General features: G+C 56.5%; 1 protein-coding gene and 1 long non-coding RNA gene across 3 annotated transcripts; one reads left to right on the top strand and one right to left on the bottom strand.

The window, feature by feature from the left end:
* Window positions 1-1,328: 1,328 nt before the first annotated feature.
* On the bottom strand, window positions 1,329-14,825 carry AQP1 (aquaporin 1 (Colton blood group)). 2 transcript variants are annotated; one of them, XM_043872421.1, is made up of 5 exons: window positions 14,256-14,825; window positions 4,239-4,403; window positions 3,835-3,915; window positions 3,213-3,371; window positions 1,329-2,980 (listed from the first exon to the last, which is right to left on the bottom strand). In XM_043872421.1, the coding sequence occupies exons 1-5, from the start codon at window positions 14,643-14,645 to the stop codon at window positions 2,909-2,911; spliced, it is 867 nt and encodes a 288-aa protein (XP_043728356.1). In that variant the 5' UTR covers window positions 14,646-14,825; the 3' UTR covers window positions 1,329-2,908. The 2 variants fall into 2 exon arrangements, with proteins under 2 accessions (XP_043728356.1, XP_043728355.1); XM_043872420.1 differs by having other exon boundaries at window positions 1,329-3,371; window positions 14,256-14,821.
* Window positions 14,826-15,552: 727 nt separating this feature from the next.
* LOC122674240 lies at window positions 15,553-21,561 on the top strand. The gene is made up of 4 exons (XR_006334936.1): window positions 15,553-16,095; window positions 16,217-16,945; window positions 17,531-17,818; window positions 20,333-21,561. It is a non-coding gene; the product is annotated as an uncharacterized LOC122674240 (long non-coding RNA).
* The last annotated feature ends 5,714 nt before the right edge of the window (window positions 21,562-27,275 follow it).

Raw genomic sequence — 27,275 nt, forward strand, 5'->3', positions numbered from 1 at the left:
GCAGCTTGCCCTCAGCCTGGGAGGCGCAGAGGCAGTTTGCACGGACTGAGGCCCTAGCTGTCACTCGTAGCAGCCCCCTGCACCCTGGGATAAGAAAGCCTGCTCTGGCCACGCTGACCTCACAACTTCCACAGGCCAAGCTGCCCCTGTATCACCATCAGCAAAGGCCCCCACAGAGGGAGGCAGGATCTGGGCATCTCTCAGAGCAGAGTGGGGGTGCCAGGACCTTCCCTGTCATCCCTGACCTGCCCATGTAGCCCAGTGAGATATCCAGGTTGGTGGTTCTTGGAGTCTCCCAGACTCTGGGCCTCTGTTATTGAGCACTAGGTTTCAGTGTAGTTGTCCCTATTTCGAGAAACTAGCCCTAAGAGTGTGTGTGTGTGTGTGTGTGTGTGTGTGTGTGTGTGTGTGTGTGTGTCAGGGGCCTGAATCCAAATATCAGCTTGGCAAAGATCTGTCCTGAGACTTGGGCCTGTCTCTGAGGATCCTCTTGCCTCCACCGAATAAGGGTACACAGGCCTTCTGGGCCCCCAATACCAGGAGGCCACATGTGGGCTGGGATTTTGTGATCTGAAGAGGGCTGGATGGAGCCTTTCCAGCCTGCACCAGCCTTGGGCTACACCAGCACAGGTGTAAAGGCAGGAGCAGATGGAGGGGTCCTTTTCTGGCTTCCTGTCCCCCTGGGGACTGAGGTCAGGCCACTTTGATCTCTTCTGCCCTGGGGATGCCCCATAGTAGTCTGACAAAAACCACAGGAAGATGCCCAGAATGTGGGCATCCTCCCAGAATGTGGCTCATGCTTTCAGAGCAGAGGAACCCTTCACACACACACACACACACACACACACACACACACACACATGCCTCCCCCCCACCCCCGCCAGGCCCTAAGGAAATGAGGGACTTTTCCCCTCTTAGCTGCTGCTCGTCACATTTCCCCAGCCTCCCCTGCACCTGGCACTAACCTCACTCTGATGAGTGAGTCCACCTCCATCCCTGCCCCCAGGGCTGAGCCCCCCAAGCAGAGCCCAGCCCCAGGGCGGGTGGGTCAGAGATGTGCGGAGGGCCAGAGGAAGTGTGGCCCGGGCGTCCCTGGTGCTCCCGGGCTCTGTTCTAAGGAGGGGGTCAGAGGGAACCCTCAAGCTGTCACACGTCAATCCTGCATGAGGCTGATTGTCCCTCAGAGGGAGCTCTGGTTGTGTCCGCCCCCTGAGACCAGGAGTCCTCGGGTGCAGTGGCTCCTCCGCAGACTGGGCCCAAGTTCTCAGACCCAGAGATCCCTTGTGGGAACACGGTGCCCAAAGAAGAAAAACCTTCATTCCAAGGAGTCTGGATGACCTATATTATGTTTATTTTCTTAACATATAATGAAATTCCAATTCCAAAGAGACGTATATGCAGAGCAGACAGATGCAGGGTCCTGTGTGCAGCAGCCAGGACAGGACGGGATGGAGCGCCCCCTCTCCCCTCCAAAACTCCCCTCACCCTTCCTAGCACCTGGCCATTACCCAGGCAGAAATGCAGGATCTGGGTCTAAGAGGGCCCAGTCTCACAGTCCAGGGAGTAGCCAGAGGCATGGCCCTGGCTGCTAGGCCTGCCAAATCATCATCTTGCTCTGGGTCCTTGGACCCTAGTTTCTTTCTCTGTTAAATGGACTAGAAGCTTTTGCTCAGAAATGGAGGAGAGAGTATATGGATGTCATGATGTGCTGTGATCGTTGAAGGCCTCCTGGTTGTCCTGCTGCTTCCAGATATCTATGTATTGTGTCTCTCAGTGTTTGTCACCGTCGTGGCTGTGGGGCATGGGGGGACCTACTCTGGCCCTGGTGGAATGGTATGGAATGTGTAGATAGCTGCCTCCACAAACAGACTGTGCACGGAATTATCCTTGGGCTGCAGCCATAGCTACTTCATTTGGTCAAGACCAACTCTCCCCTCCAAATAAATGAAGAGGGAAGACTATGGCCTGGGAAGCCTGTGCAGGTCACCCAGCTTCCCCCCAGTGCCTCCAACCAGGACCTCTGGAATAAGGGAGGAATCTGCTTCTCCTCCTACCTTGTCAGCTAGGGGCTCAGAACCCTCGCTGAGGGTCCAGCAAGGACAACTGTCTCCAGGGGCTGACCTTCAGATGACCAAGTGTCCTTCAGTCAACACACCCGCCACTACATAATGTTGACCTGTGTCTGCACTGGCAAGAAAAACTGAAGAACCAAATAACGACGAGGGTGATACAGTGATAGGTAGAAAAGATCAACTACAACTCAGTGAAGGAACTCGGACATTCCTCTCTCTCCCTCTAGATGATCTTCATTCTGCAACAGCAGGCTCTGTCCACTCTCAGCTCTGCTTCCCTAGGAATGGGAACTTCCTACGGTTGGATGATCTGTTGCTCTTTGCTATGGAACATGTGTGCCTATGTACATGTGTTCACATAGATGTGTAGGTACAAGTAAATACTGGGCAAGTGGAAGAAGCAGCGCTGGGCCAGACTAGGCCTTCCAGAACGTGCAGTGTGTCTACACTTACAGAATTCTGGAGAGGGGTCTCGGGCCCATGTAGCTCTCCCTGCCCCTGCCTCTTTACAGATGGAGTCACTGAGTCCCCAAGATTGAGACGTTCCCAAGGTCGTATAGCACTTCCGGAGCTGGGGGAGCGGACCTGGAAGCCAGCCGGGCTGCAAGGACGGGCTCTGACTGCCCCCTGACCCCACCACTGCACTTGGTGGGGTCTCTCCCCCTTAGAGCATCCTTGGGGCAAGTGCACATTACAGAAAAGAGGGCCACGCTCAAAAGCACAAAGCTATCACTGAGGAGCCCCAGGCACCTGCAGCAGATGAGCTGGTGAGCAATTCTGGGATGGGGGGGGGCGTGCTTTCTGGCATACCTCACATCACACTCTGAGAGGACAACTTAGCAAGGTGGGTCCCTCTCTTTCACCTCCTTTGTGACTTCAAGGGAATGGGTGATTGGAAAATCTTGGTCCTCAGAGATCCCCAAAGCCGGGAAAAGGAGAAAGAGAAAGAAGGTGATAGCAACAGTCCCAAGTCAGGCTTAACCATGCAGGCCCTGCTGATCTTCGGGAAGTGAGTTTGGCCAGCTTGTCAGAGTGTCTATGATACAGATTTCACCCCTCCCCTCCCTCTGCCCTCCCCTGCCCCCCCACCCCCCAGGTGGATGCCCAGGCCTAGCCCCCTTATTTGGGCTTCATCTCCACCCTGGAGTTGATGTCGTCGGCATCCAGGTCATACTCCTCCACCTGACCGCTGGTCCACACCTTCACGCGGTCTGTGAGGTCACTGCTGCGTGGGGCCAGGATGAAGTCATAGATGAGCACTGCCAGGGCTGCTCCGATGAACGGCCCCACCCAGAAGATCTAGGAACAGACAGCAGACATGCTCAGGGGGCATCTGATGGGACCTGCTTCCCATGAGAGCCCCGACCCACCCACCACCCTCCCACTGCATGGCTGCTCCCCAACCTGTGCCTGGGACAGAAAAGGCAGTGCTGAATCTCAGCATCTGCAGCCCTCCACCCGCTACAACTGGCCCAAGCCAGGACTTAGGTAGTGGTTTTCTCCTTGCTTCTGTGTGACCCAACTCAGCGTGCCTGGAATGGTCAGACCATGGTCTGATCTGGGAGGGGAGGCTGCCTACACTGCCCTGCCTAAGGTGTGAACCCACCACCCCTTCATCTCAGGTCTCATCTTCCCGAATTCCTCCCCCTGGCCATCTCTCAGGGCCTTTGTGATGGGAGATGATGTCACAGGGTCAGGGGTGGATCTACCATAAGGCACCAAAGTCTCCCTCCCACCTGCACCGAGCAGCCCCACTGCTTACCCAGTGGTCCTGGAAATTGTGCGTGATCACCGAGGAGCCGAAGGACCGGGCAGGGTTAATACCGCAGCCGGTGTAGTCTATCTGTGGGAGGGAAGGGTCAGGGGGAACAGGAGAGGAGATGGAGAGAAAGAGACAGAGGGAGGGGGAGGGAGAGGGTGACATGGAGGAAGAAGACCAGAGGGGAAACAGGGCAGTGACCATCAGACCTGGAAGGAGGGTCAGCCAGGCCCTGTGCGTCCCTCTCCAGGGCAGCTGGTCCCCCAACCCGCGGAATGAGCCCTGTCGGAGTCCCACCCTCTGCCCTCAACAGGACACCCCCAGCAGCCTGGCTCCACCCTCCCCACCACCACTCCTACTTGGGAAGATTCCGCACACCCCCCCCCGGCCCCGCCTCCGCCGCTCACCGCCAGCAGGTGTCCCAGGGCCACAGAGAAGCCAATGGCCAGGGGGCCAGAGCCCCCGAGGTCGCGGCGCCTCCGGTCGGTGGTGGCCAGCACGCACAGCACCAGCTGCAGAGTCCCGATGATCTCGATGCCCAGGCCCTGGCCCGAGTTCACGCCAGGGGCCAGCTGTAGGGGAGAGGGGCGGCGAGCTCAGTGAGCAGAGCAGTGAGGATGGAGTCCCAGGGCCCCTAGGCCCGGGCACCAAAGGCCAGACCTCCAGTGCCCTCAGAGCCCATTGCATCCACCACACTCAAGCACATACAGCCAGCAGTGAGCATCAGGCCTTGGCCCCTCCCACACCTGTCGAGGAAGGACCAGCTTGTCCTAAATCCCACAGCATTCTCCCCAGAGGCCAGAGAGGCCTGGAGGCGGGATGGTGCTTCTGCATCCACCTACATCCAGACCAGGGTACACTGGGGGAACCAAGGCCATAGGTGATAGGCAAGCCCTAGAAATGGGAAGAGATGATCAGGGACATTCAGGGACAGTCAAAGAAGAAGAGGAGCAAATGGGTAGGAGAGCCCCCTGGAGACATTTCTTCTTACCCCCACATCTTGAGCATTCCACCCCATCTCCTGCAGAGGTGGAAAGGGACTTCGGCAGTTAGCTGGCCGCAGCTTCCCATGTCCATCTCTCCCTTGAGCCTGTGTTCCTCGCAGCCCCCACCTCTGTCTCCTTCCCACCTCTGTCTGTCTCTGCCCTCCGCTGTCTCTCTCCCATTTCCTTTGGGCCCCACCCTCCCTATCTGCCCCCTCCTTCTCCCTCCTGGCCACACAGGCCCCGCCACCACCGTCTGGCTCCCACTTGCTCCTGGGCCACTTTTAGAAACATGACTCATGGAAAAAGAAGGGAATGGGAGCTGCCATGAGGTCACCAGAGCCCTCCCTCTGCAGCTGCAGCCAGGAGACCCCTCCCCAAGAAGCCCCTGCACCATCCCCCATGTGGGGGTCAGTCCCAGGGGCCAAATATGCCCACACAGGGGACCTGGGCCACGTGCGTCAAGGCCCCCTCACAGATATGCCTGAATGTGGCCACGGAGGCTGCCTTCTCCCAGGCAGGGCTAGTGTGTCCAAATAAGACTGAACTTGAACCTTCTTCCTGAGCGGGATGGGGGTGTCTCCAAGGCCACAGGGCATTTTGCAGAATCCTAGGTGGAGGGCACCCCTCCACCATCCAGAGGTTTTCACAGCCCCACCCTGAGGCCATCTTACAAGAACAATTCTCTTCCCGCCTTTGTCTGCCACCCTGGATCACAGGGAAAATGACTCATATCCCCTCTCCTCCGTTGCAGCCCCAGCTCTGCACACTTTTCCTGGCCGACCCCAGGGCTGCAGCCCCTCATCTCAGCCAGCCCTCTGGGAAATACCCAGCTTTCTTTGCACCCCAGTGTGGGGCTATAGAGGTGACCCTGAGTTCAGGTCCCTGCTCTCCTACTTGCTGGCACCATGACCATGGTCTTGCCCCTCTCTGGTCCTCAGTTTCCCCATCTGTAAAGTAGATCTAATTTTCCCTTTCCCGTTCTCCAGAGAGGCCAGAGGTTCTAAGGTGTGGGGTGGAGGGGGAGGGGCTGTCTTGGGGCATTTGAAGTGTTGCAGAGGCAGGCAGGCTCAGGGTAGTTGTGGCTTTGTTCTGGTTCTTTCTCTTATCCCCAGAACTAGGTGGGGCAGGCAGAACAGGAGGGGCTGTGCTGCTCAGGAGTCTGGAGAGTAGAGTGAGGCCTGCCTGGAGCGGAGATAGGCTCCACGGAGGCCAGGCTGGTGAGGCCAGGCAACTCGCACCAATGCCCATCACATTCACACCTGCCGCTGCCCTCGTGTCTGAGCGCTCGGGAAGCTCGGGGCGCCTCCTCCCTCGCGCCTCCGCGCGCTCTCCTTTGCTCTCCAGGGTCGGCCTAATTGCTAGCTGGCAGAAGTCCTGAAACCAGCCTTTCCACTCTGATTAATGGAATGATCACTCTAAGTGGCTCCTGCCTCATACTCCTCATCCCCACCGCACTCATCACAGTTGTGGTCTGGGCGAGCTCATCTCTCCCGGGTTCTTAACCAGGTCTCAGCCTCTCCGCTCCTGCTCTGCCCAAGGACACCACTTTTCATGCAAAGTGGGCAGACCAGGGGCCCTGGTGCCAAGCCCAGTCCACAAGAAGTGATACCTGCCCTGGGGACTCTAAGATGCACCTCATCCTAGCGGCCCAGAGCCCTTAGAATTTGACTGCCCAGAACCACATGGGTTAGTAAATTTCCTCTCCCTAAACCCATTACCACCACCACCATCAGCAGGAAGCCTCCCCTGATTGCTTCTGTGATCTCTCTTTCAACTGCCTAAGAAGTTGTGCTACTTACATCTGAAAAAAAAACATCAATCATTCCAAATTGAAACGGATAGTTTAAGGTCTGCTGAAGTTTGACGTCCAGAAAAGAGCAAGTAAAAATTCAGACCCTATGTTCTGATTTTGTTGCTAAGTCTCTAAGTCTTTTCTGACTCTTTACGACTCCATGGACTGCAACCCTCCAGGCTCCTCTGTCCATGGGATTCTCCAGGCAAGGATACTGGAGCCGGTTGCCATTTCCTTCTCCAGGGGATCTTCCCAGACCAGGAATCGAACCAGCATCCCCTGTTTGACAAGCAGATTCTTTACCCCTGAGCCACCTGAGAAGCCCGTGTTCCTGTTTACAACCTATTGAAAATGACACAATTGCGTAAATAGGGCTAATCCCAGTTGTGATTACTTGTTATTGAAAAAAAAAGTTTGCACATCCCCAGAGCATTTTGCCCAGCCTAGGTCTTATATTTCACTAATTAAGGCCAAAAAAAAAAAAAAAAAAGGGTAACAATTTTCGGAGCACAAGTATAAATAAGAGAAAAAGCCAGACATTTAATCTTAAGCATCAGAAAGATGCAAACTCTCCAGTTTTGTATCAAACCCATTGAAGCTCACTCTCAAGGTCCAGTTCAGATTCCACCATCAATTCCAATTCAGTATCAAGAAGTTTTCTCAGGTCCCTGGCTGGAATTAACCTCTGCTTCCACTCATCAAGCCTTCACTAAACAGCTTGCAAATCTTGCGGAAAAGTAACCTTTCTGTCGCCTATCCGGTGCCTCAGAAGCCCTGGCCTGGGAGCTCAGTGGGGATAGAATGTGGACACCTTCTCATCTCCCTGCCCAGACCTCGAAGGGACACTTACTGTGTGGAGACAGAAGGGGCAGACAAGGAAATTTCTTGGAGGCCCAGTGGTTAGTACTCTGCACTTTTCACTGCCGAGGGCCTGGGTTCGATTCCTGGTCAGGGAAGTAAGATCCCCCAAGCTGTTCGGTGTAGGCCCTCTCCCCCAAAAGAAGTGGCAGATTATGTTAATTTTCTAGCATTTCCACCCACTCTAGAGGGAAGTTCTCCGGAGCCAGGGCTGGTTCATTTGCTTTCTAGCTGGGAGACTGCAGGCCAGTATTAGTCTCTGTGGACCTTGCAGAGCAGCCTGCTCAAGACTCTGTGAGATTACAGACGTGGAGGTCAAGGCCTAGGAAGGAGATGGCAACACCAGAATTCTTGCCCCAGAGTCTATGCTGCCTACGCTCACAGGCAAAGGTGCTGGCTACCTATGCACCTGGCTAGAGGTCCTGCCTGTTGCCACCTTAGACTGAGGAGCTGGCAGAAGATGTTCTGTAGCTGCCAGGGTATCCCAGGCCCCAGGGTGGCACAGAACTGACCTCTCTAGGCAATGAACTTCGAACCCTCCTCTCCCTGCTGCCCATGAGCAGACTGATCAAAGTAACTTCTGAGGCCCAAGGCCCCAGCATGACCTGAGCATCCTGGTGTCCCACCCTTCCTGAACCAGGCCTGGCTGGGCTCTGGGCATCCATTAAAGAACAAGACATCAAGGACTGCCCCACTCACCCACTGCCTGCAGGACTCAGTATCCCAGTGAGGGAGACCTCAATGAGCCCCCTCCCCAAGTATCACCCTTTCATCAGTGATTTTTCAAGTGCGCATGTGCCTCTGGGTATCCATGACTTTGTGTGCCTCTCTGTGTCTCTCTACACTGCTCTTTACAGAGTCTCTGGGTGACCACATATGTCCAGGTGTGACTCTTTTCTTTTTCCTTAGACATTAAGAGGTTTATTAGACACTAAGTAAGTGAAAAGTCTATCTAACAGTTATAAAAGTTCTCAACCTGTATGCACTAAAGAATACAACCTAAAAATAGGTGACACAAAAGTTGACAGAATTACAAAAAGAAAATGATCAATCCACTGCCAGAGTGAAGGGGTTTAACAACTCTCTCTTAGAAACCGACGGAGGGAAGTGTCAATAATATAAACAGCAAGAACAGGGCAGATTTGAACCACATAACTAACAAGCTTGATTTAAGGAAAATACATAAGCCCTGCACTTCCAAATTCAAGAATATACCCTCTTTTTCAGCCCACAGGGGACATTCAAACTAGTCATGTATTAACCCTACTAGGCAGGACGCCGTCTCTTACAAAGGTGGGCTCTAGGGGTGGGGTGGGGAGGGCTCTCTGTGTGGCCTTCGGTGTCTGTCTTGTGAGTCTAGTGGCATTTCTGAGTTGTCACCCTGTCCCCATGTGCTGCCCTCCCACATACATGTCCACCGCTGGCTGGGGATGGGGGAGGAGAAGGGATGGAAGCACCCTTGAGTAAGAGAGAAAGAAGCAGGTCTCAAAGCGCCCTTTATTTGCTCTCAGAAGACATTTCATCTCCCTGACAAGGAACAATACACAAAGCAAGGGCTTCCTCCTTCCCTCCTCCTTTCTTTCCTTGCTCGAGGGCAGCCCCCGCCTTCCTGCTTGGGAAAGGAAGAGGTACCATTGAGGGGCCCCCACTCCACCCTCCTAGGGTCCCAGGGCTTGAGGGGGACCACCCAGGCTTCAAAATGTGCTTTACGCCCGCCCGTGTGTGTGTGTGTGTGTGTGTGTGTGTGTGTGTGTGTGCACGCGCGCGCCTGTGTGCATCATATCGCTGTGACCGTGCACGCACACATGTCTGCCAGTGCAGCGTTAAGTATGTGCAATTTGCAGAGATTTTCAAGGGTTGTAGGCAGGCGGCTGGGGTCACAGTCCTGCTCCACCATCATCTGCTGCACAATACTGAGTGACTCCACCCATCTGTGAGCCGTGGTTTCCTTATCAGTAAAATGGAGGCCTCAGCCCAGATTATAGCCCCAAACTGTCTCTAGGATTCCTTGCTGCCTGACATGGGGCCCCTTCCCTCAAGACCTGCAGTCATCCTCCAGGCTAGGGTCCTGAGTGCAGGATTCCCACCTGGCCGTGTGAACGGCCGGTCTCCGCGTGGCACAGAGCCTGTCATAGGGCCTCCCGCCCACCTGGAACTGTTAGATGGCCCCCACCACTGCCCCCCGACATGCCTCAGAGCCGCAGCTGCCCGACACACCCTACCTGCACAGCCCTGGTGACCAGGAACTTATTGATTTGGAAGCCGTCCCTCCCCAATTTACAATAGTAAGTTCTTCCTTTACCCTGAGCAGACACCAGCCCCGGGTTGTCCTGATGGTGGGGTTTCAGGCACTGAAAGCACGTGCTCGTGGAAACAGGCATTTTCCTGCCTTTTCTATCAGCTTGTGAGTTGTTTTCAGCCTCAGGGTGTACTCACCCACTGGCCCGCAGCTCCTCGGATGTGTGGAGGGAGCCCCTCACTCACCCCCGGGGAACCGCCAGGGTTAAGGAGCCCCTCTGAACCCGGACGGAGGGTCTGGCTGAGGGAACTTTGCCTGCCCTTATCTGCAGTTGTGTGGGCTCAGCCCACACCCATTCAGGAGACCTCAGATACATCTATTCTTCCAGAGGGCAGGGACCATGGCCCCCAGGGGGCTCTGCCAGCAAAAACCAAGGGCTCCTTGTGCCTCCAGGAAAGCTTGCCCAAGCCAGTCTTCAAGGTGCAGGCAGGGGGCATGTCTGAGCTGCTTGGGGGAAGCCCTAGGAGGGTAAGGCTAAAGGCACCCTGCTGGGTGGGGCTGCAGAGAAAGTGGGGAACAACATGTGGGCCTGAGGTCAGGTTGGGGGAGACCGCATGCGATTGGCCTGCAGTCAGCTAATGCAGTGAGGGAAGGCTGTGACCTGGGTTGGGGAGAACAATGGAACAAGGTGAATCCTTGTCCCTCAGACTGAGGGACCCCGGTGGGCCATATCCCCTCTCAGGGCATAATCTCTTCACAGGAGGATTCCCAGAGCAAGCCCTGGTTAGGGGCCAGTGTCATGATGGACGACATGGGGCTGGCAGGGCGGCTCCAAGGGCTCTAATGGGGAAACCGCCTCAGAATTTTCCATGGTAAGGAAAGTCTCCACCGCAAAACTCCTGCCTCTCTCTGCGCTTCCCCCTCATCGGGCTCTGGCTGGAAACAGTAATTACATGTCCCATCTGTGGCACCACCACCCAGCCCCCAGCCCACTCCCTGGACAGGGCCATTGGAAAACTGGCTTCCCTTTCCCCAGTCCACCCTCAACTCCGGGGGAGGCGGAGGGCTCTCAACGCTGGAAGACCTGGTGGCGTGGGGAAGAGGGGTTCGGGGGTTGGAAGTGCCCTCATTCTGTGGCTGGGGAAACGGAGGCTCAGGAAGCTGGGGAAGTGGAAAGTTTGGGGCTAAAGCCAGGTCCCAGATGCAACAAGTAGAAGTGGTTCCCCAGGCAGTTAGGCCCATCTTCAATGGGGCTGAGAAAAGACCCCCAAATAAGGGAGGTTTGCACTCTGCCTGAGCTCCCAAAGGGGCTGAATCCACAGGCTCCAGGACGCAGGCAGACACTGACCTGAATCCTGAATCCTCACTGCTCTCTAGAGCTCCAGCCTCCCACCATGATCCACCTCCCAACCCGACCACCACATCAGCCACACCCTGTGATTCTCAGACCATGACCTCCTCTGCAGGAAACCCCTTCCTTCCTCCCTGGAATCTCAACTTTTAGGCTCCCGGGACACCTCTTCCTTGAAGGCCTCTTGGCCCTCACCACAGCTCGAGGTCAGAAGTTCCCAGGTGCCCTGACACGTCTTATCACACCTGCCTCCTGCCCCCTATCATTGACAGATGCGCAGCGGCCTTATCTTGCTTGGGACCATGGACTTCTCAGAGCAGGGAGCGGCCTGACTCAGCCCCAAATTTAGTCTGCAGTAGTGAAAGCCATGTTTGCAGCAGACATGGGTGAGCAAGCAAGAGAGGGGAAGAGTGAAATGAGCCAGTGAGTGGTCAGAATTTCAAGGTTCGAGAGCATCTTCCACTTCCTAGCTCCCAGCCACGCCTTGCGATACACGCATTCCACAGATGGGACCCGGGACCACACAGATGAGGTGGCTTGCCTAAAATCATACTGTATTGGTATCTGAACTAGGACAGGGCAGGCCAGGCACCAGCTGCTGCCTGTCTTTCACTCTAGAAATAAACTCAGGGTCTGGTTTTGAGAACCAGCTAGGATGTGGCAGGATGGTGAGAGGTCCATGGTCGCTCCAGGGCATATCCTGAGCCCTGACTCAGTGAGGAGAAAGTTTTCTCCAACATGTCACCATGGGACACCCCCTGACTCACTCCAACCACTTCCTGCCACTTCTTTCCCTATTCTCCTTGAAAATCTCCATGCCAACGACTGGTTTGGGCTGGGAGAGGCCCGGGACTCAAGGGGCTAGGGGAAACTTCTCCTGGAGTTTGGAGGAAAGAGCATGTCACCTGCTGTGTAGACTGGTCTCTGCCCTTCTTGAGGCATTGAGGCCACCTCCCAGGCCCCTTTAGATCCTAGGCTCAGTGTCCTGAACCCTTCCTGAGTTCTTCAGCCCAAGACATGTGTTTCTGGACCCCAAACTTCCATGGTGGGGCCAGGGCAATCCCTGGGCTCCCACCTCAGTATTTACTGCCCTTATGTTCAGCCTGGCACTTCTTGGACTCCTCTTAGCCAGCCCCTCCTGTGAAGAGTGATAAACTCAAGTCCACAAAGTGAGCTTGCTGGCAGTATGGGTGTGGCCAAGAGATATCAAGAGACCTAGGTCCCCTCTTGGAGACTTAAGGGCTCTCAGCTCCAAGAAAGTCAACAAGTAAGCAGCCAGGCCTTGAACCCAACTTGTCTGCTTCCCTGCCCAGGGTTGAGTTCCCTTTTCTCCCTCTCCTGCAAACCCGCCCAGCTCAGGTACTGGGGAGACTGGAAAAATGGAGGCTGGCAAGGGGAAAAGACACTGAATCAGGGTGTGGCCAGATCAAGATTGCACAGGGATGCTTGCCCTCCTCAAGTCTGCCTGGGATGCCTGTGTGAGAGAACAGAGTCACCAGCAGATGCCTGGCCTGACCCATCCTGGAGAAGGAAGGTCAAGAGGGGGCCAGAAGGCCTGGGGAGACTCTATTCACCCCCAGGAAGGATCTTTCCCCTTGCCCATCATACCCAGCTGAGCCCCGCGGTGATCCTGACCCTATTCCGTGGGCACGCCCTGAGGTTGCCCGGCTCTGCCCCCACTAGAGAGACAGGCCTGGAGGACCTTACATCCATGGAGACCACATCTTCCTTGACTAAAGTTTAAATTCCAGCCCAAAGGGCTAACCTTCAATCCTGGAGTGGGTGAAGTGTCACGGTGACACAAGGAGTGCTAATCCCTGCTTGGCAGGGTCATGCCAACTGCCCTCTGCACGGACGTTTGCAGCCGTAGCACCAGGATCTGGACTTTGGCTGGGAAGCAGGAGGACGTTTGCTTGTCTAATCACCCTGCCGCTCTTTCTGTGGAGCCTTTGGCCGGCTCCCTCACTGTCCCAACACCCGCCTGCCTTGCCCAGGCCCCGCCAACCCAGACCTGATCTGATTCCTTCTTTCTCCCTCCCTGTGAAAACAGCTCCTTGGGCACTCTGAGACCTCCTCCAAGCCTTCCTTGGCCTCTCAGGCCAAATTTTCCCCCTGCTGTGGCCCAAGCCAGGTCTGAGTTTGCACTTGGCTGAGGGTCTGGAAAAGCCCAGGTCGGCGACAGCAGGCAGCTGCCTGCCAACGGCCAATTAGCTGTGCTAAGCAGCCCGGGAGGAATTCTTTTCCGCAGCTTCCACCCAGTCGCCCACATCTGCTTATCATGAGTGCCCCCAGGTCAGGGCTGAGCAGTGGGCACACGCAGGTATGCGCTCACCTCCAGACACACTTACACCACAGCACTGACACGCTCACAGATACACTTTCAGAAGTAACACAGCCAGCTTTCACAGGTTCGGAGACCCATGCCGGCATCCACATGTGCACACACTGCTCACAGACACAAATAGACGCGCCACACCTCTCTGTGTCCGGTGATAGACAGCAGACCCAGAGATGGAAGATGTGCATCTCCATCAGAGCAGAGGTGAGATGTCCCTGCTCTGGCCCCCACCGTTTGCTACAATCCAGGAAAGTCACCTGCAGGCTGTCCTGAAACTGTTTTTACCTCCCATCTTTGTCCCATTCCCGGAGCCAGCAGAGCAAGAGGAGCTTTTTCCTTGAAGGCAGTTTGTTTGGGGACCTGTGTGAAGGTGGGGCTGCCTAGATGCTCAAGGAGCCCCTCTGGGAGAGTTCTGCTCACACAGGATTGTATGGCCAGCTGCAGACATGCTGGACGTGTGGTCCAGGGAGACTGGGGGCAGCAGGCAGAGTGTAAGAGGGTCCAGGCTGCGTGGGGGAGGGAGCCGCTGCCCAGACGGGGCTGAGCGGAGGGAGGGGAAGAAACTGCAGCCCAGGGGTGAGGAGCTGCTGGCCCCACTGTTAGCTGCCTCCAGAGCTTATTCCCCACAATAGAGACCCGCAGGGGACATTGGCAAGACCATTATGCTCTGGGTCTCAGCTTCCCACAGTGCCTGGCAAAAAACAGACTCTACTGAGTTCCAGGTACAGCTCTGCCTGACCTCCCACAACCTCTCATCCTCTCTGTTCCTCAGTGTCCCCATCTGCACAATGGGTGAGGATGAGACGAACCCATCTCAGCACCATTCTAGAGCCCCCAGAGCCTGGGGCCACCCCACTCACCGCGTTGAGGCCAAGCGAGTTGTCGGGCAGAGAGGAGGTGATGCCCGAGAGGATGGCAGTGGCGACGATGGCCCCCACGCACTGGGCAATGATGTACATGATGGCCCGGAGGACACTGATCTGGCAGCTGAGCAGAAGCCCCAGCGTGACAGCTGGGTTGAGGTGGGCACCGCTGATGTGGCCCACGCTCTGGGCCATCGTGGCGATGCTCAGCCCAAAGGCCAGTGACACCTTCACGTTATCCTGGACTGCACCTGTCGTCTGGTTGCTCTTTATTGGGTAGTGGAAGCCCAGGGCTGAACCGATGCTGATGAAGACGAAGAGGGTCATGGCCAGGAACTCGGCCACCACCGCCCTCCAAAAGAGCTTCTTCTTGAACTCGCTGGCCATGCTGGCAGGGGGCTTGGCTTGAGACCGCTGCCTGGTGCTCGCCTCCCTCTGAGAACTGAGCCACAGCCCGGGCTGGGCCTATTTATAGGGCCCCGGGGGGAGGAGAAGGGGGGAGCACAAAGGGAGGAAGGCCTCTCCTTGCTCCTGGCCCGCCCCACACTGCACAGGCCTCCTCTCAGCGATGGATGCAGACACAGCTCTGCTGTCGGACTGCCAACTTTTTTTCCTTCCTCCTCTCTCCCCTCCCTCCCTCTCTCCCTCCGCCCTCAGCCCTGCCCAGCCCGAGGAGGCAGGCAGGAGGCAGCCACTGCTCTAATAGGCTTTGAGAAATTCCTCCAAGTTGGCCCCACTCAGGGGGCCAGAGAAATCCAGGTGTCCCCGCCCTGTGTGCAAAGCTCAGGGGTGCCGGAGGGCAAAGCCAGGCCTCCGATGGACAGGGCAGGGTGAGTGGCAGGGATCAGTAGATGGACATTGCCCTCCAGGAGGCGGGCACCGTGACCCTGCTGGCCTGGCATCCCCATCCCACTCTAGAGTGACGTTATCCTGGAGCCCACAGGTCCTGGGGTTCCTAGGGGCTGTCTGCGCCTCCCACACCTGGTTCAGACCTGGCCACTGGATGTCACTGTAGGAATAGCCCAGGGCCCCCAGCCCCACCAGCCAGATCTCAGCTGATGGAGACCCGGCAACACCAGAGGGTACAGAGAGCTTGTCTGTGGACCACCCCCAACACTCCGGTCAAGGGCAGGCCTGAGATAGGTGAGAATATGGAAGGCCCCCACTCTGGGAGCCCTCAAGCTTCTGGAGCAATTTGAGCAAATGATCTCGGGGCAGGAGCAGGGAAAGGAAGGCAGGTGAGGATATTCGTCTCAAAGACTGTCACTCTGGCGGACCACAGGGGAGACAGAAGGAATGGCAGACTAATCTGGAGACTGGAGGCCTGGGGTTGGCAGTGGGGACGAGGGAGCATGAAAGTGAGGGACGACGGAAAGACCCAGAGAGAAGGAAGAGGGAAAGGAGACAGAGAGAGAAGGATGGACAGAGAAGAAGAATTAGCAGAAGCGGAATTGAAAGGGCCAGATCCCCAGGCAGAGACCGGGAGGTGGGTCTGGCTGAGTAGGAGAGACAGAGAGGGCATGCAGAATGAAGAGACAACCTGGACAGAGGGGAGACGGGACTGGACCCAGAGGCAAGAGTCCAAAAGAGAAAGATGAGCAAGCAGGAAGAGTTGGGGGAGGGATCAGACAGTGTCCCCAGCAGGGGAGGGGCAGAGGCTGCCCTGCAGACCATCCACACCCCCACCCTGCCCCGTAGTCCAGCCTCTACCCTGTGCGGCCCCAAACCAGACGCCCGGAGGCAGCCGAGGAAATGAGAAGAAACTGGATCCCTGGGCCAGGAGCCCGGTGAGGGGCCACCAGCCTGTTGCACATTATCCTGTGAGAAGAGGAGCCAGGTGGGGCCCAGGGTGAGGTTGGACCCACGAGGGAGGAGCCTTCCCAGCGCTCTCCTACCTGCCTCACCACAGCCCTACCTCATTTACACCACGAGAATGCTGGCTTCTCCCCATTTTACAGGTGGGAAACTGAGGCCCAGTGAGGGGAAGGGCTTCTCTGAGTTCTGCGTGTGTCCAGGGGCCATCTGCAGAAGATGATGCTGGCCCTCACTGGCCTCCCTGCTGCCTGACTGCAGCGCACCAGAGCTGCCCTCGCCCTGGAGTCAGCGGTCAGCCTGGTGTTTACTGGGAGAGGAGGCCCTCTGGGGTGGAGCTGCGGGGAGCTGTGTGCCCCTAAGCACACCTAAGTGTCTGTAAATACAGGATGGAGTGGACGTGAGGCAGGGAGGCAGCATGGTGGCGACAGGCCCAGCCTGCCCAGAGAGCCCTGTGGCCGGAGGTAATTGGTGCCTTATTAACTGTCTGAGAGAGGGAGCCAGCCCCACTGGGCCACTTCCCGGAACCTCCTCCACGTCCTTCACTCTGGGCAGCCCCAGCTCGGCTCTCCACACCCAGGGAGGCTCTTGCTCCCTGGCCCCTTGGGCTGGTGGCCACCATGCCCCTCAGTGAAGGGTCCTCTGGTCAGTTCCAAGCCTCCAACCAGAGCTCCCTCCACGTGGCCGGGATTCCCGCACTCTCAGGCTTTGGCGGATGGCCTATTTACCCTCAGACCAGGCTCTGAGGACAAGGTTGGGGTGCACCTCAGAGCAGGGTCTTCTGGAGCAGGACTGCTCCCTTCAAGACACGGACTCCATGTCCACCAAGGAGGGACACACACCCTCGGCTTGGGCAGCGACCAGCTCTGACGCCGGTAGGTGCTGGGACCCAGCCAGGAGGGCTCAAGGGAGGCAGCGGGGGGAGAGCTGACCAGCCCCACAGGGGCCACTAGACAGACTGGTGTGGGGGCGCAGTACCCCGGAGACAGGAACAGGAGTCTGCACAGGCCTGTGTGGGCTTCGGGTTCTGTGACAGTGTCCACGGGCCAGGTCAGGATCCAGGCATCTTGTGTTACTGTGCATGGGGGTGAGGGTCACCTGGGAAGTACTAATTCACCCAATAAATAATTATAGAGCACTTTTCAAGTGCCAGACACCATTCTGGGCACTGGGGGACAACTACAATCCAATGGCCCAGCTCCTTGTCCCCCTGAAGCCCAGCATATGAGCCTGCAGGCTCTGTGTGGGTGACCAAGCTTGTGACAGTGGGGGCATATGTGTGTGTGTGTACTTGCCAGAGGCCCACGTCCATCTGGAGCTGGGCAGGAGATGGGGGATGTGGAGGGGTTGTGACAAAGCAATTTGCCCAGGGAAATTAGGCAGCCACCAATCTTAGAATGATACGAGGGTCCTCGGGGCAGTACCCTCCAGCCCCCTGCAGTTCCTACCCCCTCTCCCAGGCCAGCGTGGCAGCTGCCTTTCTTTGGATGAAGGCACTGCCATCAGCAGGAGGCGCCATCAGAGTGCAGGCATCTCCAGAATAATGGCAGGCATCTCTCCTCGTTGGCCCGCCATCTCCCATTCTGCCAAAGGGCCTCTGTGGCCATGTCCTGACCATTCCAATGGGGAAGGGGGAGCCACAGTTCGTCGCTGGTCGGCCACAAATCCAGCCCAACCAGGGAAGGAAAAAATGGAAACAGCCTTTATCTGAAGGCCTGTCTTCACCACAGCCCTGGGAGGCTGAGACGGTAAGTGGTTTGCCAAGGAATGGCAGAGCTGGGGGACTCAGGAACCCCAGTCTGGTTCTCTGCCAGCCTAGCAGGATCCCTAAGAGGAAACCCCAGTTCTGCTGGCCCAGGAACAAGTACAAGGACTGGGGAAGCTGGCCTCAGAGGCCCTAGGATGGGTGAGGGGTGAGTGTGTGAGGACCACCTGCAACTTCCCAACATAATTCGGGTAGGGTCAGGGGTGCATGGGGAAGGGAGCATCAAGGAGAGAGTGGGTACATGGAGAAGCTGGGAGTCACCCTGCAGCCCCACCAGCTGGGGAGCTTGGGCTCCAAGGAGAGCGCTTCCCCCACCCGGTTCTCCCTCTGTGCGGCCTGGCTCGGGCTCCGCGGCCCTCCCATGGGCAGTGGTGTGGGCCTGGCCTCCAGAACCCACAGGCCTGAGCCAGGCTACATAAGGGGCGGGGGGGCTGCCCCCCTCCCCCGCCCCTGAGGCCTGGGCACTGTCTGGCCCTGCCGGAGCAGCGGCCTCAGCAAACGCTTTTCCAGATGTGCCTTCTTCTTCCTGACGTGCCCCGGAGACCTGCCTTCCAGTCAGAGCTGGCTGTTCCCAGGGCCGTCTGGTCCCGGTCCCCACCGGATGCAGCGGGAGGACCTCCACTTGGTCCAGAGGTGGACGCACAGAGACTCACACACTGGCCAAGGATCTGCCCTGGGCTGTGCAGGGGGAAGACGCCCACGGGTGTGGCCGAGGCCGTCACTCTTAGAGCCAGGAGCTTCTGTGGAGTGCAGAGCAGAGGGACGAGCAGATGGACCCTCCCTTCTGGGCCCACAGGGATTCCCCACCCATGGGCTGAGTTGTGGGGAACAATGACTTCATTCCCTCCAGAAGGCCCACCGGGAAGATGGAGTTCGAGGTGGGAGGAGACACAGACAGCAGACTGGCCGTGATCGTCATCAGCTCACCAGCAGCTTGGATGAATTCCCCAAAATCCCTCAGGCTTTTCTGAACCTGGCAGAGTGCACTCTTGTAGGGTAGAGATACAGGACAAAGTCTCTGGGGGTCTTGGAGAAGAAGCCATGAATGCCCACTCCCAGAGAATCCCTCTGGTCCTCGTATCTCTTCCCTTCAACAGGGCACCGGCTACCATACCACCCTGACCTTGACCTGGGCTACTCAGATGGGGCCTGTCTGCCCCCATTGCCTGGGAAGCAAGGATTTGACTCCAGCACAGAGTCATTATCCCTGGGAGGGATGGCCATTCCCCTCCAAGAGGGAGGAGAGGCGGGACAAAAGCCCAGAGTACAGAGACCAAAACGGAGACTCAAATCCTTGGCTATGTCCTCAAGGCTCTCCACTAACCACCCTGTGTGGCACCTGCCACCACCCCTTCCAGCCCCAGACAAAGACCCAGGTTCCTGAGTCACCAGGCTCACTTTGCCCAGATGTTTACGTGTGAACCCTGTCTCCTGCTCCCTCCCTACGCCAGCCTCCTCTGACCCCTCCTCCACAGCAGTATCCACAGCTACAGCTCACCCCATCCTGGGCTGTCCCCTTCTGACCTGGTGGGGTGAGGTGGGGCCCAAGGGCCTGGGTCTTCTCCCACCCCATCCACAGTATCCCCAGCAGAAATGAATGCATGGCTGGGCATGACAGACATGATCTTGGAAACTTCTGCTGGCTGACTGTCCAGCTCCCCCCAGAGACAAGGTACCCACCTCTGAAAGCATGTGAATTCTTCCCTGTGTGACAGATAACTCCTGGCCATTGAGGCGTCACACGATCCCCCTTAAATCAAAACCGGATTTAGCGGCCACCAGTGATTCACCAGAGGCGGAACGATTTAGTAATTTTCTAAACTACTGCCTCCCATTCAATTCTCCTCATGCTGCCCTCACCCCCTCCCTGCCTACCCTGTATAATATCAAAGCTTGTTGGGGAGGTAGGGAGGGTGGGACAGTGTCAGACCTCTTTCTGGAAAGCAGGATTTTCTATTTTGACATCTCGGCAACTCTCCAGCAATAGCCCTTACTTGAAGCTACAGAAGAGGATCCAGTGAGACAGTATGGGAAAATTGCCCCCCTGCCTGGCTGGGGGCGTTGGGCTAGGCTCATAGGCCTGAATGAGGACACGGGACAGCCCCCACCCCCTTCACTCCCTTATGCCCCTGTCTGCTAGGACTGGATGAGGTCCTCCAAGAGGGAGTGAGGTCACGTTTTCCCCAGCCCTGCCCTGCGGGTGAGGAGGGCGGCATCTCTCACTTCCAGAAAATGCTGGTGGTGCCATTTGTCCCAAGCTGCTGACCACACCCTTCAGGAGAGCACTGGCAGGATAGGGGGCTCCACCTGGAGCCGAACTCAGCATACTGGGTACCTGGCAGGGAAGTGGGTTTGGAGCCTTTCCTCACCCTGGGCACACACGGGGCACCCCCTGCTCCACTGGGCTGGCTGCCCCTGCAGCTCCCACTCGACTCTCCAAGACCCACACACTCTCCTGCCCTGGACTCTCAAACATCTCTTGTCTTTTCCTGGTTAGATCACAAAGCATCAAGACTTGATGGAGGGGTCTGAGAACAAGGGATCTGATGCCCTCATTTTTCACATGGGGAAACGGAGCCTCGGAGAGGCCAGGTGACGTGCCCGAGGTTCTTTGGTGGGTCAGAGTGAAGCCAAGACTGGAGGGCAGGTCTTCAGGTTCCTGCCAAGGCCCAGTCTGCCAGCCTCACCCAGCCTCTTCCTCCTCCCTTCTCTGCTGGACAAGAGGCCACCTCCTCCTTGATCTCCAGCAAGGACTCAGAGAAGTGTCTGGGCAGCTGGAAGGTATATTTGGGGGAGCCTGAATTCTATGTCCTGTGCCACCCCAGCCTCACCTCTGGTCATTGGTTCGGAGGGAGTGTCCAGGTGGGCACTGTAAGTCCAGCAGGCCAGGACTCTAGGCTCCCTGTTGTCTTGCTCCTGCCCTTGCCTAGATGCCTCCGTGCCCTCCCTGCCCTGGTGTGGGCCCTGGTGGTCTCCCTGCCCTCCTGTGGATCCCACTGCCTCTGCTCCTCCTCACGACATCTCACAGGGCCCTGCCTCCTCCTGAGGACCATCCCAGCTGCTGGACCCTGCTCCAGCTATCTCTTGCTCCCTTCACACCTGCTGGATGCCATGGCCTCCTCTGGGCCCTGCTGGGACACCTGGGCACTTCCTAGGGCCCAAGCCTCGCTGGCTCTGTGGAGTTTCCAGCAAGCACACCATCACTGGGTTCTAGCAGTGGGAGCAGGTGCCGGCTGGTGCCACGTCATGCCCACTCCAGGCCCCACAGTGGGACTGCCTGGGTCCTGCAGGTTCCAGAGCTTTAAGGAAATTCCTCTTTCACTGTGCTTGTGCCTCACCACCACAATTAATACACTTGTCTTTATATCCACCAAGTCATCAAATTCCGCATTTAGTATTTTTTATGGAGGAAGGGACCCACAAAAGCAAAAGAACCCCGAGCTCACAACAATCACAGTGCGGCTTGGGGCGCCACCCTGGCCACCACCACCACCACTGAGGCCAAAGACAGTGTTCGGGGAGGGGCCGGAGATGGGCACGCTCCAGCCGTGCTCACTCAGACTGACCCCTCTGACAAGTAAAGCGTAGTCCTGGGCTGAGCGGTGTGCGCATTTCTCTCCTTCATCGTGAGTCCTTCACCCCTCTTGACTGCCCTGCCAAGTCACACCTGACCCAGGTGCTACCACACAGGCCAGTTTGACCCTTCCTTCTCCCTGACAGTGAACGGGCTTGCATGCATGTGCGCACACACACACACACAGCATATTCTCACACACATGTATACATGTACACATGGACTTTGCATATGGATATATACGCAATGCACACACATTGGTTTTCATACACAAAACACATGTTGCACTCATACAAACACGTGTGCATGCCCAAATATATACCCCTGCACGTGCACACACATGCAAACACACAGAGTAAAGATATAGATCATGGCTCACAAACCCCTGCACCTCTGAAACACTCTGCCACGTACATTATAGCCTCTGCTGCCTATACCCTGAGCCCGGGGACATCTGCACGGCCTCTCTGGCACCTCCGAGCACTCACAGCTGCAGCCACCCATGCTGTTCACAAGCCCAGGACCTCCCTCTGCTCCTCAACATGAAGCTGAAGTTAAATGGTGGAGAGGAGGAGTCAAGGGCAAGAGGAACGCAGCGGTGGGCATTTCTGTGACATAGTGGCTTTGTGGATTCTCTCTTGGAAATTATCTTATCTCACTTACTCTCCAGATGGGACCCCGCCCCCAAGCCCTGGGTGGGTATGGGTACTGAGTCTGACCCAGTTCTCTGCTCACAGCCAGGTGGGGAGCAAGCTTACTGTGCAGGGCAGCTTGGGCAAGTTTCCAAAGGTGAATGGAACCAGCCAGCTGCCAGCCCACCAGCGAGTGTCAGGGTGGGTGTGCTGAGCCCCTACAGTGCCAAAAGGGGCAAGGCCAGCTATGGGGACCCCCCCTTTCACTCTTTGATTTTCTAGAATTCTGTGGGCTGGGGCTGGTGGGGGGAGTATAGGACGGTGGGAGGAGGTAGGCAGAGCCGCCCTTGTCCGCATCCACCGGAGACCCCTCCCTCTGTGGTCCAGTCTGGGGATTCTATTCATGTGAAGCCAACATTCCTTGAGCCCACAGGGCCAGCAAGATCATCTCACACAGGCGGATCGCTGTCTTGCCTAATGAGAAAATGATGACATGGCCCCCTGCCCTGGGCTCCTGGGCCCCGCAAGGGCCCTAACTCCTCAGCCTCCGGTACCAGCAGCCTCACCCCAACACACACACCTCCTGCTTTGTGCTACTGTCTTATAGGTATACCAGACAGTCCTAGGAAGTCAGCTCACAGGGTGCCTGTATAACCCTTTCCAGGGCCCCCCTGCCACAAAGACTGAGCATCTCTGACCTCCTGAGTACTAGACCATCAGGATAGAAGCACCTCCAGGTCATCAACACCTTATTGCACAAAGGTAAACTGAGGCCACAGACTAAAGTGGTTTCCCAGTGTCATACACAGTGACCTAGTCCCAGCCTAAGCCCTTTCCCCACCGTCAGAGCGGCAGTCAGGCAAGCACACAGTGACCAGGAAGGACTTGCCTCCTGAGAGAGGCAGGACTCGCCCCTCCCCACCACCCCCTCCAGGCTGACACCACTGGGACCTCTGAAGAGCCAGCACCTGAGGAGCTGAGGCAGTATTGCCCTAAACTCGGGAACCCTGGGTCCCCTCGTGTCAATCCTGCCTCTGTCCAAGGCAGGGTCAGGCCTGAAAGCAAATAAGTAGAATGTTGGCAGCAGGTTAAGAGGTGGTGAGAAGTCTTCCTCTGAGCCCTCCATGTTCAAGAGCCAGATGCCCGGAAAGTGGCTATTTTTTGAGTCAGTGGGTAAAGGGACCCACTGACCTGGATCAGCTGCCGCCACCTTCCTCTCATCTGTCTGTCATCTCTACGCTGCCAATCAAAGGACAAGGGGGCAGAGGGGGAGACCTAGACTTGAGTTACCAGGTTGCTTGAGGGGGCCCAGACTCACAAGTACAAAGCAGTCAGAGAAGAGCCTGAGCAAGGTTACCAGCTGGCGGGGAGGGAGTGAGCAGTGAGGGCAGGGGAAGTCATAGAAGCCTTCTTGGAGGAAGAGGACTTTGAATCATAGAATCTCAGAATCCGAAGGGATCGTACAGGCTGCCTAAAAATTGCATTTCATCAGACCTGGGAAGCTCTTAATATTTTCCCTGCCACAGGGCTATGACCTCCTCTGTGGCTACTTCTCCCCCTAGGAACCTCTCATCTGCTCCTGGTGAGGAGCTCTTGTGGTTAATGAGTGGTTCTTTATATGTCACTTCCCAGCAATGCTGCCACCTTCACCAGCACTGCCCTTCAGGGCCACAGACCAAGTGTGCCCCCTAACACTGACCAGCAACAGCTTTTTGCAAAAGAAGTGGGGGCTTAAGGACTATTTTTCAGGGCCTATCATGTGTCAGAGGGGCCATCCCCAAGTCTCTCTGGCCTTCTGTGCTGGTGGTGGTAGGGAGCCCAAGCCCAGCAAGATCACACCAGGACAATTCCATTACCCCCGGGAGTAGCCAGGAGCAGCCACTGCCCAGAGCCCAGTACTGTAGAAAGATGACCTTGATTCATGAGGGAGCAGACAGCTGGTCCATGGAGGGTCCCCTGTCCTGGGGCACATGCCCACCACCTGCCTCATCCTATAGATGACAACTTAAGAAGACTCCCATTCCATCTCCTCAGTGACCTAAGCCTGCTAGAGAGTATAACTGAGGACCAAAATCAGAGGCAGGGCTGGTATGAAGGGGTGGGGTCAGCTTGATCAAGGCTTCAGCAGAGATAAATTCGTTGGTGAAAAAATCAGGGTAGGAAATGGGAGAATCATTACTGGTCTTATTTCAAATATCTTTTACATCTGTTCCCAAAGCATCTGAGGAGTCCATCAGTGCTTCTCAGACTTTGATGGGAACATGAATCCCCTAGGGATCTTGTTAAAATGCAGATTTTGATTCAGCGGATCAGGTGGGGCCCAAGAGTGTGCATTTGTAACAAGCTCCCATATGATACCAATGCTGCTGGTCCCAAGACCCTTGGTCTCAGGACCTTGAGCTGCAAGGAGCTGAGTTACGAAAACAGGCAAGCAAAATAAACTCCTGATCTGAGTCTAGTTAAAATACAAACACAGAAAGGAAGGAACCTTCTCATGATACAGGAGAAAGATCACAACCGAATATCATTTTCCATCGGAGTTTCCTGGAAGCCATGGCAAGAAAGGAAAGAAGTGTTTACCTACTCTTACTGTATGATAACAGACACAGCTCTCTGTTATCAGGAGAAAGTCTTTCCCCTGATTCTGGCTGCCCAGGGAATTGATGAAGCAGCCCTCACCATCAGGAGATTTGAGAAACAGGCTATATTTTAGGGGCACAGCAGGCCTTTCCGTGAGAGGGACTGAGTCTGGGCAGCCCCATGAGATGCACCCCTGAGGGACACAGTGCTCCTTGTGCCCAGCCTGAGTCAACACCATGGTCAATGCCCACGGGAGATGGGCCTTCCAACCACCTACTGGCTCAGACACTAGTTGGCTCAAGGGCCCTGACAACAGAGGGAAATCTGGAGCTCTGAGGCTTCACCACTCAACCCTGAGTGTTCAGAAGAGGGCAGCTAAGGCCAGGGCCTGAGCCTCAGGAAGGGGTGAGGTGGACCTGTGGGCAGCGGAAGAACCCCACCTCTTCCCAATAATCAGGAAAGGCTTCCCGGAGGAGGGGACATGGCAGACAAACCTGTTTATGTAAAGGAAGGGAGGTGGTCTGCGGAGAGGAAAGACCAAGCCGAAGGAGGGATGGAATGGGGTGGGCTTCCAGCTACAGCAGAGGTGGGGAGGCTCCCCACTGCCCCTCTCTCCTCTGCTGGCTCAGACCCGCAGAGGAGCACTGGTGGAGGTGGGATGGCGCAGCGCCCCCCTCACGCCCGGGACATCCTGTATGAGTCTATCTTCTCTTCGCCACCCGAAACTCTGCTTCCCATCCCAGTTGGTGTGGAGGGGGAGGCCTGGGCCCTGCCTACTCAGGGAGCACCCACGCCAGGGGTGGAGAGACTGTGGCCTCAGAGAGCTCCAGACCAGGGACAGTGGGAGCTAGGGCTGAGCAAGGAACGCCAATATGGCCTCAGAACACGACCATGACCCAGGAGGAGAGAGACTTGGTCAGCCTCACACCAACAGGCCTTGGGAGGTCACTGCCCCCGCCCGAGGCCCTTCACTCGTAAACAGGTTTGTTCCTATGAAAGGCCAACTCAAGTGGTCATCTCTGCCTGAAGCGGGGTCAGATAGAGCACAGCGGGGTCACCTGGGAGCTGGGTCCCCAGTCTTCCTCACTAGCTCTTCCGGTGGTGACTCAGAACTTGCCCTCGGCCCCCAGCTTTCTTTGTGATGAGAGAGATGTGCAGGGCTCTGATGATTTCTCAGAAAAGGAAATGGAAAATCTAGACAAATAAAGCCAAGGTGTGTCTGCGTTAGCAGGGAAGAAAGACAAAAGCTCTTGGTATTTTCTGTGATTGCCAAAGTCGTTGGGAGTGGATGGGGAGAACTGGGGGAAGGGGCATAGGAAACGGGGTTTGCAGGAGACGCAGGGGCTGGATGGCTGCTCCAGCCTTGGCAGGCCAGGCTTCCTTCTGGGCAGGGCCCAATGGGGACTCTGACCCATCCTCTCCGGGCTGCTCGAGGGGAGAAGTCTGCAGCCTGAATTGAAGGAAAGGCTGGGCTCCCACACAATCGCTTGCTGGTATTGAAACCAGGACACTCGCAGATGTTTCCAGAGCCCCCAGAGTCTCAGGCCTGAGCTGGCGACAGGGCAGGAAGTAAGGGAAGATAGGAGAGGAGGGGTTCCAGGAAGCCCAGCCTCTCCCCCACCCGCTTGACCTTCAGGAGGCAGGAGAGCAAATAGGAAGGCTTGGCACCTGCTGTCTGTCAGCCTGGAGCCCTGGGAGAGTGCCCTGACGCTCTGAGACTGTTTCCTCATCTGGAAGCAGGAGGTTGGAGGGAGATGCCGGTCGGGTACTGGTCTGGGTCTTAACTCGCAAGCGGTCACTACTGAGACTGTGGGCCCAGCTGTCTAGGGCCACATCATCCAAGTGCCTCATTTCACAAATGGCACAAGAGGGGATCAAAATCCAGAGTCGGGAGGGAGGGCCTTATGGGGGTAACCAGAGAGGAAGGCATTTCTCCATCTAACTCAGAAGCAGTAAGAACTGGGGAAGGGAGAGGAGGGACAGCTATTTGGGGATGGGTTTGGAAAGGTATGAGGAGAGGGACTAACCTCCAGGGCTCAGTGAACAAGTTAAGGTCCAGCTGGCCTCGCTGCTTCTCAGCTTCCTCATGGTCACTCTTCTTGGACACTCAGTGAGCAAGACCACCCCCTCCCCGCCCCGCCTCAATTTCTGTGCCTTCCCATCCAACTCCCAGTAAAAGACTGGCATCCACCCAGCACCCAAGCACCCAGACTAGGTGATGGGCTCTAATCCAAGCACTGTACACTTACTCCTCACACCAAACTTCAGAGGCATGGGATGTGATTATTCCCATTTTACAGGGAGGGAATCTGAGGTTCAGAGAGGTTTTAATTTTGCTTGTTTTATAACTTAGGTGACATTGGAACTAAGATCTAAACCCAAGTAATCAAGCTGTCTGGGCCCCTTTCTCACAGTGCACACCCCATGGTGGCTGCAAGACAGATTCCCCCAAAACCAGCGAGAGAAGAGCAGATGGATGGACTCGGGCCCTCTGATCAACAGGTCGGGAGAGCTGAGGCCGTTACACAGCAGACATGAAGGAAGCATGAACCTGGGACCAGGATCTGGGAGCTCTCTTTACCTTCCTGCCTAAGAAACTCCTGGTCCTCGGGAGTGGAGCAGTTTCCAGAAAGCCCACCAACATTCCAAATGGC

This window comes from Cervus elaphus, chromosome 18, assembly GCF_910594005.1.
Source record: "Cervus elaphus chromosome 18, mCerEla1.1, whole genome shotgun sequence".
NCBI classification, from domain to species: domain Eukaryota; kingdom Metazoa; phylum Chordata; class Mammalia; order Artiodactyla; family Cervidae; genus Cervus; species Cervus elaphus.

Excerpts from the sequence above, each read along its gene's own strand:
- AQP1 (XM_043872421.1), bottom strand. The coding sequence starts at position 14,645 with ATGGCCAGCGAGTTCAAGAAGAAGCTCTTTTGGAGGGCGGTGGTGGCC. Across the intron at positions 3,916-4,238 it reads CCCTGGGACACCTGCTGGCG|ATAGACTACACCGGCTGCGG; the intron begins GTGAGCGGCGGA and ends TCCCTCCCACAG. Across the intron at positions 2,981-3,212 it reads CCGACGACATCAACTCCAGG|GACCAAGATTTTCCAATCAC; the intron begins GTGGAGATGAAG and ends GGGATCTCTGAG.